At 37.8% G+C, this 16,421-nt stretch overlaps 1 protein-coding gene across 1 annotated transcript in view; it reads left to right on the forward strand.

Annotated features, from left to right (window-relative positions):
- ephb2b (eph receptor B2b) overlaps positions 1–16,421 on the forward strand; it is a 131,610-nt gene that overhangs the window by 42,927 nt on the left and 72,262 nt on the right. Inside the window, exon 2 of the mRNA XM_079483379.1 lies at positions 8,477–8,556. Coding sequence (XP_079339505.1) covers positions 8,477–8,556 — 80 coding nt within the window. The remainder of the gene's footprint in view (positions 1–8,476; positions 8,557–16,421) is intronic.

Raw genomic sequence — 16,421 nt, forward strand, 5'->3', positions numbered from 1 at the left:
TCTATGGCCCCTGGGCAAGATGTAGGATGTTGGTTATTATAATTTTCATCATCTCAGTACGCAATAATGTTTTTAAACCTGTCAACCTGATGTTTCACGGTTCGATGTCATTTTCCTCACAGGTATTTACACACGTGACCTTAACTACCGAAACTGAAGACATCTCCCTAATCCATCAGTATTGTTTTCTAAAATAATTCTTCATGCACAAATTGTGACACAATTTATTTACGACACTTGCAACAAATGTAATGGTTTGCTCTTTTAAGGCCAAGCACATATAGGCCCTTTAGCATCTCACAAATTGGCAGGACACAACCGAGTCTTCCTAACTTCAAAAACATATTCTCAAAGCATGGAAAGACCACAGCGCTCTATATGTTTGGCAAAAAGAATAGGATGGTGTCATCTGAAATGATGTAAGATCCAGCGTTTGAGGAACAAGATCCTGTGATATGCTTTGGCATGAGCTGTGGATCTCTCTGCACTCCGCTGTGTGCACAGAGCCAATCATCTGCACCCGAAACCTCACACAAACAAGGGGGTTGAACGAAGGGACAGAGAGCGAATGCGAGCGCATCTTGCAATTACCATTTCGCGGTCTCCTTGTGATGCTCATTCAAAGTAAATAATTAAGCTTTTCACTGAAGAAACACCAAGCCATTCAAACAAGCTGCGAAAGAGGACCTGGGATTGATTTGGGAGACTGGCCTTGAGACAGACACAAATTAGAGAGTAGCCAAGGACGTCTCGCTTGTTTAGAGAGTGTGCGTGTGTGCCTGTCGATGTGCGTGTGGAGGAGATAAAAACCGTGCAATGTTTTCCTGACGTTTTGGGTTCTTTTTTGCTATAACTCAACCCCAGACACGTTTAGCATTCTTAAATGATGTGCTAGTTCGCTCTGCAAGGACAGAAAATTACTGAAGCCGGTCCCCCATTGAACCCTGGGAATTTAAAGCTACATCATGTTGTCAAGCGGTCAGGAACGCTCCGCCGACTGCATGGTAGCATATTTCTCAGTGAGTCGTTTGCTGCCAAAATCAACCGCCTGCTTCCTCTTCCTTTAAAACACAGTGATACTCTGTGTTGCTCAAGTCCCTTTCCATTCCATATCTCTCCACACTCCCTTATATCATCATCTGACCCCTAACCAGTAAGCCCAAAATCTCTAGGAGAGTGCGAGACCTATCCACGGACATATGTAAAATCTAGCGGATTCTGTTTTGGTCTTCTAGAGCCCTTGAAGTAAAGCTGGTGAGGTTTGGGTATCTGCCACCTTCTGGAATAAAGCCTTTCTCTCTAAGCACGTTCTGGGTGCAGTATGGCCTGGCATACGGACTCGATTACCATACAAAGCTATTCTGTAATGCGGCGGTTACGTGCGCTCCACCTAATTGACCTGCGTTGTGCTGAAGAGATTTCTGGGCGGCTAAGGGCACGTCAGAGCCGTGCAACCCTGCACCGCACGGGCCTTTGGCCTTTGACGGGACATATGAACGCCATTATCACGTACGCATGCCACTCTGGAGAAATGATTTCCCCCAGACCCTTTGGTAAATTGCAGCAGGATCCTAGTGTTACATCGATCCTGCATTAATTACCTCTTTTGTGGTTTCTTTCCGTGCATGTGAAAGTATTTGACTGCACTGAATAAAAGTAAAAGCAGTGCGGTTACACCTCACATGTCCGTACAACTCGTTTCAAACTAATTCTAATGTTTTTATTCATTTTTACGAAAATAAAATTGCTTTAATTTTTCAGGTGTTTCTATGAGGGAAAGGCGTGAGGTTACATGCCCATAAGGAGCAAATGGCTGTATAATGGAGATGATATTTTTAATCTGCTTGAGTTTGTGCCTGATGCTGCAGGCCTGTTCTTTTGTGAGACACACAAACTGCTGATGCTAATAATAAAACATCTTAAAATCAAAGGATTTGTTCAAAATGAAAACAACGCGTTTTGCAAATACCTACAAATGTTATAAACCAAGTTGACAAAGGGAGATGTAACTTCTAATTGTGGAACTAAATTATAAAAAAAACGAAATTATATCTCAACATTCAGTGTTGTAACTGAAAATTGTGCATATTGGGAATCAGCTCGGTGTAAATGCCTGTCTGTGACTCATTGATGTGCATTTATTTAGAAGCTAACACTTGTTGAAAGAACCCTGAGGAAATAATAATTTTCCCATAGGTTGCTATTCCATATCTCAGAAAATGTCTCTTTTAAACAGCATTTTACTGCAGTATCACCACGGTCTCTTATTTTTCTTTCAAATTTCTTCTTAAAAAATGTGATTACACACAAAAGAGAAATATATAGTAAAATGTATAATAAACGAATAGTAAAACTATTTACCGTGGATTGTAAAGCTCAGACAATTTAGCTTTCTATGAATTTAGTTAGAAGTGTTTGAATTTATCCTATAAGAAAAGTGACAGATCTCTAATATTTTCTTGAATTGAATGAAAAAAATTCTAATTAAGAGCGAATGAAAAGATTAGCTTCGAGGTTTCTGCATTTCAGTTTACAGTATCCCATTAGAAAATATCTTACTTTCAAAAATGGTGCCCAGGTTGCCAAGATACTTAAGTCTACAATCATTGAAAATGATGGAAAATTTGAATAAAATAATTGAACATTTTTCTTTAAATTCATAAACCGTATAATTTAACCATATTATACAATCCACATTTATTTTATAGCCAGGCTCAATACTCTTAATATATGTCAACCAATATTTCAATTCTCTTAGCAAGCTTTCCAATCTCAATGCACCTTTGGAGAAGCAGTTAAAATACTAAAGAGGTCCCATTTGGGCTATAAAAAAGCCAGGTGACTTACTTTTAGGTTTGTATGCCCAAAAACTCTTCTGTCTTCTTTCATATCCAGCCCACCCACCAGCCATATAATTGAATCAGAGTGAGCACAGACAGTTTCTGTGGGAGCATCCATTGGAGAGCATATACAATCAGACAAAGGTATAAGAGATTTCAGGGATTTCTGAGGCAATAGAATGATCAAACTTTCTTTTATCATTGTAACTCTGATTTGGAAACAAGCCCAGATTCAAGGTCACAATTTATGCCCTGATGTATATCTATCGTAGTGTGATGTAGGTACACAGTTCAGCATTGTCTATGTAACACGATAATGTGTGTGGCATGCTGTGGTCTACAACCCAAACCCTAATCACCTCCCCAAATAAACAGAGCTCCAGTTAATGATCCGTGCAGCCATTTTACACTGCAGCGTTCCCCAAATAACTAGCTGTGGCCTTTTAAAAGTAGCAATTTTAACAGGTGCCACTTTATCTCACACTGTAGCGTAGCTGCTGACCAATCCATTTCCATAGTGGTAATCCCTGGCCTGAGAAGATCCTGTTCCCTATTAATTAACATGGACTGGTGTTCAGAGCCTCCCTTTGTTTACAGCCCTGAGATGAACAGCTGGCCTATCTAACCTTCATTCGAAATGCCACAGTGCTCTCAAACCCAGCCAGAGCTGTTTGGCTCCTGGCAGTTTTACTAAGCAAGAAATTCTTCTTGAATACACCTAATACAGCATTTTTGAAAAGTTCCCGTTCCACATCGACAGCTCCATTAAACTTTCAATTTCTTAACCCTGCTTTTCACCAAATGAGCTCTTGAAGTCCATCGGACAGCTCCCCTGATCCAAAAATCATCTTTGTTGTAAAGCTTAAATTCACATGTTCTCCTGGGTCTTATGAAGGCTGAAATACGACTGCGCCGAGAAAGCCGATGGCTCGGCATATTCACTGGCACAGGTTGGAATGTGTTGTCACCTCCAGCCTCGATGTGAGTGTAAACACAGTTAATCCTCACAGCGCCGTATCCACCGCTCTCCTCAAAAAAGAGTCCACTGGAGAATCACGTGGAGCTAACAGACCTCCTGGTTTACCTTGTCACAGAGTATGAAGAGCAGGAAACAAGACATAGTTGTGAGGAATGGCCATAACCATGGGGAGTCCTAAATCTTAAACTTGGCTCTGTGCGTTGAGGCCTCTGGTAGGGAGGATAACCATTGCACAGGAGAGGAGAAACATTGGTCTTCCAGACTGCGAAAAAACAGAAGCCTATGAAAGTGAAGGAACACAGAGAGGCAATGAGGGAAGAATGTGTTTATCTAACCACAAGCTGTGTTACTATAGTTCCTAGAAAACAGTCTAGAACACAGTCTTCAACCAACTAGTCGATTATACTATACGTTTTTTATTTATTTAACAATTTGGAGGGTAACCCAGATGAAAATGTTATTGCTCACAGGCTGCCTTTTATAGCTTAGAAGGTTTGATGAAGTTCTCAGTTGTGATTCATTTGAGTATCAGTCTCAGGTGTTTAACCCCTAACATTACTTAGGAAAAAAACAAATGAGACAATTGTTAAAAGACATAAAAGTATGGAGATTAAAAAAGAATGAAGACTCTGTAGTTTAAAAAATCTGGATTTGAGTTGATATTTAAATGTTCAATAATATTGACTTTGTGTCAAGTTTGTAACATATTTTAGATCACTTCTGAAATGTAATAGAGACACTTTTATGAGAAATATCTGAGACTAAGACTTAAAGGGGAATTAAAGGGAAAAACAATTCTGCCATGAATTACTCACCTTCAAGTCATTCGACGAGCCTAGGACATCCGTTCATCACGTACAATGACGTAAATAATGTAAATACCCTGTAAGGGACGTGTTCTGAATCAGGTGAATATAAAACCAGCCTAATTATAAAAAATCTTAAAAAGAACAATTGGGTCATTACCACTAAATAAATTATAAACCTTTTGATGTCCCCATCGTGAGCATAATCCAAAAGAATTACACTTTGGTGTTTAATAATAATTGTCCAAATATTTACACGCATACAACTACAATAAGAATAATCTGAAAATTAGTTTTTATCATTTTATACCATTTTCTTTGGTTCAAACTGCTCAGCTAACTTCATGGAGTGTTATAAACGAATGAAATACATGAGATAAAACAATGTATGTTCTTATTGTCCTCAACAAGTTATTTGATATATTTTTTGAACGTTTTTTTATATAATTTATATGATATTTATGATGATATTAATCATTTTGCACGTGTCACTGAAATTGCTGTCCACCCTGTCATTATGGGATGAATGTACTCAGTGATATCCCTTTAGCCTTTCCTCAGTGGTGGTTTAAACAACTGCTGCACACACAGTTAGTATCTCCACTTATATTTCCCAATTTTTATCATATTGGATAAGTTGGATGTTGTCAAGCTTAACATGTCCACCCTGTCATGGTGAAATATGAATTAATATAAAAGCTTTTCAGAAATTAAATAAATATTTTAAACAGTGTGCGCAGTCATCTTTAACAGTGAATCACTTGGCTTACTGCAGGTACACCATGTGTTCATTGAATTCCCAAAATGTCCACCCTATCATTGTCCGCCCTGTCACCAACAAATATCATATAATATTAAATATCATATAATAGAACAGTTGTAACATCATTTAACTGTCAAAGAAATACATGTGAGGATGATATAAACTTTTTGGGCAAAACTGGTATCAGCAGGTGTATTGATGATGATTTATTTTTGATTTATTTTACTTAAAATATTTATTTTATTTTGTCCAGGACGGGGTGGACATTTTTTGTGGTTCGCGCATATGGTGTCTGCTTGTTAATAAAAAGTGTGGGAGCTTGACCAACCAGCCTAGGGTCTCCTAAAAACAACAAATATTAAGTTAAATAGAAAATCTAAGTATTTTTTGGAAGTTGTGAAGTCTCAAAGGCACTTTGTAGTGATAATGTCCCAATTAGTCAAGTCAGTTTGATTATTACTAATAGGGCACCACATCCTCATTCACATCTAAAGTCTTTGCTATTTTACCATGTTTTCAATTACCATTGTTTATTGTGGCCTGTCAACCGAAGCCAAAGTTCCACTTTACGTTATGTTGTCAATGGCTACAGAGTTGAATTGGTATAAATTTAAGGCTTAGTAACAATCAAATGTAATGCGTAATGTGCTCACATAGATTAGTGTGCCTTAGAGATTCAATACTTTTTTTTATAAATTGGACACACGTTTGTTCATTGAAAGCTTCGTTTTTTCCCAGGAATGTAATTCAGAGGGAATCTGAAGTATAGACATGCCCAAACTGCTGCATTCCTCAGTGCAGCCCTAAACAGAAGACTTACTGTTTTTCTGCAAATCACTGTCGTTTTCAAGACTTAATTGCAACCAGCATTGTAAAGCGCATTTAAAATGATCAAATAGCCTTATGCAAGATTAATGAAAATGAATAAGAATTTCCAATAGCTAAGACTAGTAATTACGTTGGCCTCAAGCTGAGCTTCTGAAAGATGTTTTGTACTCCAGTGCCTGTAAAAGGAAATCAAAACAGCTGTGTTTCAATGTGACAAACTCCCCAACTTCCTCTATTTCTATCAAGCCCCATTATCTAATTCATTCCAAAAAGTCTAAGAAGTCAGTCTTACTCTAATTACTAAAGGAAATTAATTAAGTCATCAGTGTGATAACATGGATTATTCACATGGGATGACTGACGGCCATTCTGAACAGAGAACCATCATATCTGTGCCTCCGAGGACCTTAAACTGTACAATGTAGTCTCTTTGACCCCAATTACTTGAGATATTCTTTACCACCAGCTAATCAGAAGCGGATTGAGTAACTGGCCTCCAGTAACCAGGAAAATAGTTTTTTCCAGTTACACCACAGAGCTAGTGGCTAAAAGACCAGCGTATCCAAGCTTAATGACTTGTAGTGTCCTACTTGTTTCAGGTTATTGGAACAATAACTGACTTCCTCAGCAAAGTCTGATTACAAATCTTCCTTTTTCAATGCCTCTCCTTTCCGCACGTTTTCTTTCCCAAGCAGACATACATACAGTATAAAAGGCTTGTCCCTATATTTCGACAAACAAATATGCATGTTTTATGAATTTACATTTGTGATGCGAATGTACACACAGGGGTTATTTTTGTAATTTAAAGGCTGTTGTATTCATGCTGAGTGTTGATAAGTGGTAGAAGCTCCTACGTTGCAATTTCTAGCTCTTCTTTCACATGTGCACACATTGACAAATTCATTCAGCATAATACTGAGGTAAAAAATATTAGATTCAAGTGGATTTAGCTTGAACGGTTAACATATGTTATTTCTAGATATTTTTTATGGATAAACAAACAGTCACGATAATTTTCAACCTCATGCTTGCTAATGCTTTCAAATTTGCAGGCAATATGAACGACGCAAATTAAAAGTAGTGTCCATTTGGCATAAACGTACATTCAATTTCAATTCCGTGAGGCTTTCGACATTGTTTTGCAGTCAAAAACAGTGTACGCGATAAGCAAAGTCAATCTAAACACAATTTTAGTGCTTCTCGTAGGTGGATATGGCTTCACCCGAGCTATATGCAGATTTGTGGATATTCATGTCCATTTGTCTGCGCAGGCAAAGAAAAATAAAGCAATGTCTGTAAAAGATTATCCTTTTCCTGTATCAATACTGCTTTACTATTTTAAACAGTGTCTCCACTGGGGTTCTCATCGTTGTCCAACTGCTAACCTACATCCTGTATTTGAAGTTACGGTAGTTCTACGGTGGCAGAGTTAGAGGCTGTTGACTAAAATATCTTGGCTCAATCACACAGCGGGGTGGCAGAACCCACTATTTCCTGCTCGGGTCCTGATTTTACAGCACTTTTCATCTTTACTACTGGAGACGGCTGTAATATCGAAGCAGATTTAGGGCTGATTCGTGTCAAACATGTTGATAGTATTTTATGGAGCAGTTGGTTAAGTGGTATCACAAGCCTGTATAAATGTCCGGGTAAAGAATGATGTTAATGCATTGTAAGATATGAAATATTCATAGCTTATTATAGTTCCCCAGCATTTCCTTGAGCAAGGACTGAGGATGAAAAATGATTTAGTTCCATGTTTTCGTGTTAATGTCAGAGTCTGTTTTATCTGGATTCTGGGTTTATTTGTAATTTGGGAACTTCTGAGAAACACCGGAGACAACATTAGCAGGATGAAATGAATTTCCTTATCGTGTTCAATGCTCAACAATGAGGATCTTTCTTCTGGCCTGGTCGTGCAAGTAGTTTAATTTCACACATTTTCACTGGGTGGTAATGATACGTTTAGTATTTTTAGCAGCACATTTTTATGCAGTGTGCATCATTTCATTTGCAAAATTAAATGGAATTTACGACTTACATTTAATGCAAAACATCTGATAACTTACCACCTATATTCACTGATGGCAGCACTGGTCATTGAAATTTCAACTAACGTCAACTAGCTGATAAATTACATCCTTTGGCTGATTCTGTTGTTAGGTGTTTTAACTTACTGTACAGGAATTGCCTGTTGTAAAAACATCACTTAGAAATATCCTGTTTAACCTTTTTATATTTCCTCTCGCTTTCACAGAAATGTTGATGGACTCCACCACGGCAACCGCAGAGCTGGGCTGGACAGTATATCCTGTTTCGGGCACAAGTGACACCAGTGTAAGTCCTCGATGTTTTTCTATGTGAACCAAGTCTATTTCTAGATTTAGAAAGAGTAACTTTATAATTGTCATAACGGGTTTGGAAAATATATCCACATTAAATGATGGATCATTTTGCCGGTGATATAAAATTAAGCAACATTGTGAACTTAGCTGTGATCAGATATTTTTTAAGCTGTATCTACTTCTAATTGTTTTCTAATGAATAAGACCACAAATTGATGCATATACTTTCCAGATCCATTCTGCAAAGCATTCATCTAGGCACACACACGCCTGGTCGGCACCCGCTGGTCAGATAATAATTAATGGTTTCCTTTCCCATGCAAGGATCTATGTTTCTCCAAATGGTTCAGGAAGGAAAAAAAATATTTCTGAGTAATTTGCCGCTGTATTTCTGAAAAACCACTCCCTATTTTATTCAATTATTTATGCTTCTGTGTCTGTTTTGGGGATGGTTTAAATTATACCATGCAGTGTGTCTGGAAGCGTTCTTATAAAAAAGGGAAACTGTGGGAGAGGAAAAAGTGGAGGGAGAAAAGAGGATAGAAGGCTGACAGTGTGGTTGTACAACTTCAAAGTTCTTCAGATATAATTTTGCTCACCATATTCTCTTCCAACCTGAGGGCACGCAGCTTTTTCCGTTCCGATTGGAGCAATCAATATAAAAGAACAAAGAGGTCCGGTGTCTCTGGGTCTAAAGCTCTGGATTCAATCTGTGAGGAATAAGATTCACCTCTCCTCTTCCTCTATAACAAAAGAAACAGAATTACACATGCTTTTCATCACCACATCTTTTTCAACTTCACTGATGTGAAGGTTTAACAAAACAACTGCAAAAGTCAAATGATTTCAATACCACAGCTAATGGTGAAACACGTCAGAAAGAACGTCTGCAGATGAATGCAAAATGTGATACAACATGGAAAAGATGCAATGCAAACGTTTTGACACATTTAAAAATGTACGCTTCCAAAATGGCCCCGCTGTCTTCAGCGAGGCATGCTGATGATCTGTCCAACTTTCCCTTGCATTCAGTTATTTTGCTCTCTGACACCACATATTTGTGAAGAGCATATACATTTACGTTAAGGAAATAAGACAGAGAATAGTATCTGGGAAGACATAGCATGCATTATCTACACTACAGGAATGGCGGTCCCCCGCAGCAGTGCTAAACAGGTGGGTTTCTGTAAACCTTACAGAGAGAAAGGCTTTAGGTTATTGTCTTACACCCCTGCAGAGCCTTGTGGGCTTAACTAAAGTATCAGTGTCAGTCAAAATATAGAGCACTCTATCAACAGTTGGCTTACATGGCACTGAATAGCTTCGCAAAACAAACCCCCAGTTGCAGAACTGTCAAGGAGAAGAAATCCAGATGTGAATTGCTCATTCTTTCATTTGTTCATTCATTCATGCCACTGTATTGAATGTACTCAAACCCCTTAACCCCTTGTAATTATAGATTTTAACACCTATATTAGAGAAAGATTTATGGTAAACATTTATCAAAGGCAGGTGTGAGAGGTGCATACTTCATGTGCTTTCTGCTGTTATTATATGCTTGACTACCTATTATTACTTGTCTACATAGAGACTTGTTTGGACCTGCACATTATCACACCTTTTCAAACTCAAATATTATTATTTCAGATTTCTTTGAAGTATTATAAAGCTGAAATGCGTTTTTCCCTATTATTACACAAGTACATACAAATCTGTGTTTAAATCTGTCACATTCCCCCGAATTGCAACATTAAGCTTAAGACGGAGAAGGTGATATGGACGCTAGAATTGGGGATTTCAGTTTAAATAAACACAAACGAAAATTGGGGCTTTTCTAGTCCACGTTTTAGCACTTATATCATCTCTATCCATCTAAAACCTTGGCCAATTCACTGTTTTTCATGAAATGGAAAAAACACTGTTTTTTAAATGATTAAATATTGTGTTGTCATAGGCACTTTTTGACAGGCACTTTAATCATCTTACTTGTTCAGACATTTGCAAAACCAATATCAGCTGTTTTTTGACAAAACATGAAGGCTGACTAATAATAATGATTTATGGCAAAAAGAAATAGGGATTCAAGGTTTCAGAAAGACGGAAGTGATATGTATTCAAACTAATTTAACTCTATTCTTTGTACTACTCATGGGCGTAAACAATTGTGCCTTAAAAAATGATTTTTAAAATGCCTTTGACTACCAATACTAAATTGCTACTCTTGATTCACCAGTCTTTTTAGTTGATCTAATCCTCTTACTCTTGCCTACTTTTTTACATAATTTACAATCAATTGTTGGCTTTTAAAGGAAATAATGTGTCAAGTTTTACTGGCTGAGACATAAGCTGAAGGCCACTAGCTTTATGAAATATGAATACCAAGCAAACACCTTCTTTGCAAATGTGTGACAACATTGCATTTAATACTCTTCATTGTAAAAATGGAAATAAAAGAAGTAGAGAAAATATTCTTTAAAAAATGCTCAAATGATAAAGCTCAGAGCTGGTTTGCACATTACATTCGAAAGATAAGCTTGAACTATATAATTCATTATTTTAACCTAACAAGTTGAGTTTAACTCTGAAACGTAAACATAAATGATATATAAAATACACACAGAGTATTTAAATACTTTGTTAGTCAAACATTTGTTTTACAGTGAATTTATTTGTAACTGTTAGGGTGTGTGTACATCCTCATGATGCTGCAAATGAAATCATTACTGGCTTACTTAGATAAAGCCATTGCAGGGACTTCACAGAAGTGTATAAATGCCTCCATGTTCGAGCTAGTGTTGGTCATGCAACTTGACTTGTTGCTTACTGGTGCAGAACATGAAAATGAGGCAGTGCATTTGTGTAACTAATCGCTGTAGTGTGCTCCTCATTAGATTGCATCTACGTCCCGATGAAAATGCTATCATTAATCATCCGTGACTGTATTTGCATGCTAATGAACTACTGCCCACTGTTTTGCTAGTACTAATATGCAATGACATGATGTTTGACTGGGTCTTACTGTAATTGTGAATGGGAATCTGCAGTACATGCTGCAAATGCTAAAAAAGTAAAGTCAAAGGGATAGCTCACACAAAATCAAGAAATCACTAACTGGTTCCAATTCACAATTCTTCTGCATTGGAACCAGAGAAAAAGAGATGACATTTGGAAGAATCTTCACTCTATCCACACAGTGAAAGTGAACGGGGACCAAAGTTGTCACAAAACAATCTGCATATCTTCTTTTGTGTTCCATTGAAAAAAAAGCCATGTAAGTTTGAAACAACAAGAATCTTTGGTTCTGTGTGAACTAATGCATTAACTCTTTTTAGGGTCCCAGTGAAATAAAAAACTACAATGCCTATTTTTTCAATGAATACTGTAGCCTTTTTAAAATAGTGTGCCCTTGTAATCTTTAGTTTAAATCTTATTTAATGACTATCCATGACTTGGGCGGGGCATCCGTTAACTACTCCCCTTTAGAGGCCATTCAGCTGCAAGTTCCGTTTCAAAATGCAATTGCTGTTTTATACATCCTGACGATCTCCCAAAGACAAAAGCCACGCAGACTATTTTTCACATTCAAAATTCCTTTTCACTCGGAAATGCGTAAAAATACGGAAGTTAAAACAACCGCAACGTCCGGTTCAAGGGGACTTTAAGCTTTTATTTAAAACCATGCATTTACTCATTACTGACTGACATGAGCTACACAAAATTTCAAACACATCAAGGCTGTTTATATTACAGTATGTAAAAACACCACACACGCAAGCATCAGCAGCCGCCTCAAAAAAGCCCTTGCTTTGAAAATTTCCTAAAATCAGTTCCACTGCAGAATGACCCGTGTCAATTACATTTGATCTATAAAAGACTATTATACCATTTTGGGTCCCTTCATCAAGAAATCCAAACTTTGTATGGTCACATGTCAAGATTTAAACAAGCAGCCCCTGGCAGCATGACTCTTTTGTCACGGCCTTGATTTATATAAAGAGAAATATATAAACCCGATCCACATGAAGATGGAGAAAGACAAGGGTTAAAGAAGCAATAGGAAGCTTGTTTGTCTAACTTCACGTGTTGCGCATTACCAGTGGATGGAGGTAATTGAAACTGACTGCTCACTTTGTAGGTCGGGTCCCTGTCACTCCTCATGGTGGGGATCTCAGTCCCTCGCTCGGGGTTGTAATCCTACTGCACTTTAACTCAAATATCTGGATGTCATTTGTCACATACGTCCCCTCAGGACAAATGTCTCTATGAGTCTTTCTGTCAGAAATCCCACAACTGCAAATTGGGTAACTCTCCCTCCGGAGCTGTCATGCACGCCCAACTCGCCTCCGAGTGAATTGTTTATTTATGCACATTTATGATGTATTTGTAAGTCTGAGACGCGCTTTGCACACAGGCCAATGAGATGTGGAGTCAGCATATGTCATAAAAAGACATACACTGTAATACAAATGACAACCCTGGGAGAGCTTTAATTGCGGCTTCATGTAAACTTCATAAGGTTGTGACAGTTTATTTGTAAAAGACGCTGAAGTCCAAATACACGTTCGAGCTATGTCACAGCCGAGCAATTAATAAAACAAAACTCTCGATCACGGCCAACTTCTGCATCCCCCGGAGCGAGACTTTTTCATAATTCAGTACGAGCTCCCTGCGGTTACACTCGGCTGGACCGATCAAGTAGGGCGAGTCTCTGTCAGGGAGACTTATAGATTACAGCTCAGTTGAACCCTCTCTTTTTGCGAGGCAGGGGAGTTATCGATTCTGAACTTCTTTCTAGAAGAACATTGTGCAATATATCACAGGGCCCTTTTTCCCATTGCAACTTATAAAAGAGTAGATTTAAAAAAAATGTTTCATGGTTTGTCCAAAGAAGAAGCCCACGCCTAATGTTCTGCTTTCCACATTCATTACGTACTCACTCTTATGTTATTCCAAACGTGTATGCCTTTCTTTCTTCTGCGCAACACAAAATATATTTTGAAGAACATTGGTAACCAAACAACACTGACCCCCATTGACTTCCAATGTATGGATACAAACCACTTAGACATTTCTCAAAATATCAATTGGTTATCCGCAGAAGAAAGAGAGTTGTGCAGATTTTAAACAACGTGAGAGTGAATAAAAGATGCACATTTTTACACTACCAGCAGTCTAGTTCAACCTCTTAAGACAGTTGTAGAATATGAACACAGAATCCATTCAGTCTTTTCTTGTCATGATTAAAAGAATGCCGATTTGAACCGCATGGGTCCATAAGTCCCAGGTTGTGTTCTAATTCAATGGCCCGAAGCTCTGGTTCTGCACTAGCAGTCTCTGTGATAGTCCTACTTATGTTTGATTGTGGGCCTCAAAGCCTGCCCTTAGACCCAATGGCGCTTTTTGTATTTGGTGCCTGTTAATAGCGATGCGACCGAGTGGTGCACCACCTCTAAAGGACCTCACTATGTTGACCTCATGCTTTAGGTGCATACAGAAACATATACGATCCACTACGATTTTAAGTCTATATTGTAACATCCATTAAATGCGAAAGTTTTCATCTCTTAATAAAACGAAAATAAGAATAAAGGTATTTTACAAACATTTGGCCAAACACCCCAGTTACTACTGAATCTGCCTAAATCTCCCTTATCCATCTTACAACACATGGTCATCATTTAGCACCCATTGAGAGTCCATGGAAAAACCTTTTAAAATGAAGACGCTGCTTTTAATTTCACACTTAGTACTTGATCGCTTGCTTCCTCTGTCTCGCTCGATTCCTCTATTTCCCTCTAATAACAGAGTGGCAGCGAAGCTCAGACAGCACAAAAGAAAGCCTTTTTAAAGGATGTTTGTATGGAGTGTATTTAACCCATCTCCTCCCGCACACACTGGTCTCTACTCCGTTTCTAATTAGCAACCACCTTGCTTTTTCAATTCTTCCTAATTTGATTAGCGAGAATGACAGGCAACAAACAAGAAGATGCTACACGCTGTCTTCTCTTGTTTAACAACCTTTCATCTCCATCCCGCTTGGTGTTTATTTAAAGAATGGGTCATCCTTTTGAAAAGGAGCAAGGTCAATGGCTGCCGTTGACCCGAGACACACCTGCCAGACTGCAGAGGCAAAAACATTTAGAAAATGAGGCCGTTTGCAACAACAACAAAACATTTATTTGAATTAAAATATATGAAAAAATTTAAATTCCGCCATCATTTACTCACCCTCTTGTCACTTCAAACTGTTTTACTTTTTTTCTTCCGCAGAACATATATAGTCCGCAGATATTTTGAAAAAAGTTGGTAAACGAAAAAGATTGCTGACCGAACAATGCTGGCACCCATTCATTTCTATTGTAAACACACAAGACCAGTGCAAGCCTAATATAAAGTAAAAAGTCCTAATATTAAGCACACCATTTTATAAAAAGCTTTTTTTGAGAATAAAATCAGTACATTCTGACAATCAAAACCAAATTTACATTTCAAATAAAGTCAAAATTATAAAATATATTTTTTAACATGGCACTAAATAGTTTTTGTCATAGTTTTTGTCAAACATTAAAATTCTGATACTGTTTATTCATGTCATCTCAATTTCATAAGCTTTTCTTTTACATTCTTTTACATTCCAGTAAAACTCCAAAATGCCAATAAAAGGCACCATAAATAGCCTAATAAAAGTCTTCCGAGAGCATACGACCATCACAACAATTTTTTAACAACGCATGGATAATTTATGTCTTTTAGGAGCAGTAGTTACTTGAACACTCTTGGTTTCGAGGAAACCATACAGCTCCTAATGACCACAATTCAATCCAGACTCATTTAGCTTTGTCATGATTGAATAACAAGCACATGAGAGCAGAGAAGAAAAGCTGTGAGAAAAGAATGCTTTTTTAATTAGTCCAAGACCATTTGATGAAATGGAGGTCTTGGACAGGCTTGACTTTCTCCCCCAGCCCCGTCAAAACTCTGTCAAAATCCTTGTTAAGCAGCAACTAATTTGGGAAATTATGTCAGCTGTTAAGTGAAGAGTAAAACACTCGGGGCGAGTTGGGAAAGGGAGGGTTGGGCTGATCATAGGCTTGCTGGGCTTTGAGGCTACGGTACATAGAGCTTTTAAGGTGAAGAAAAGGGCTTTCCCTATAAGACAAGGTCAAGACTTTGACTCACTCCTGTGGCTGGTATTTTGCTTGTTTAGTGTTGAAAGCCTGTGGCTTGATCGCAGGCGGGTTGACTGGAAACCACAACGGAGTCATCTGGAGTCACTTTAGGCCAAGTTGTGAAGTCCCTGGTGCATGTACCCTTCATGCTTTAGTGTGCACAATATACACTTGTAAACTTTACAAGAAGTCTCTTTTTCTCTATCAAACGGTCATCCATATAATTCGATTATCTTTGGTTTTGCAACCTTCAGGGGGATGCCATTTTTTATGTGTTTCTATAAGAGCTGACATTACTGTGCTAATTATAATGAGGTCAACTAAAGGTAAATTCTCTGTAGGTTTAAGATTATATGTTCTCTCTCTCTCTCTGTCTCTCTCTCTCTCTCTCTCTCTCTCTCTCTCTCACCTCCTCTTATACCCTGATGTAAGCTGTTGCTAAATGTATTGTTATTTATTTTTGTATGAAGATTGAGTGAACAAAATTATTTAATTTAAACATAAATGATTGCTCTTTCCTTATGTACTTTTTCATTTTCTGTTTTTCTGTAGTAGAACAAACATTACAAAATATTGAACAAAAGACTGTTTACTTGGTGGATCATAAAAAGGAAAAAAACATCAAAGAGATTAGCTTTTTATTAGAGTGCAGTGTTATATTTAATGTCCCCCTGCAGTCAATCATTTT

This window comes from Barbatula barbatula (genome assembly GCF_947034865.1).
Source record: "Barbatula barbatula genome assembly, chromosome: 20".
Classification (NCBI taxonomy): Eukaryota; Metazoa; Chordata; class Actinopteri; order Cypriniformes; family Nemacheilidae; genus Barbatula; species Barbatula barbatula.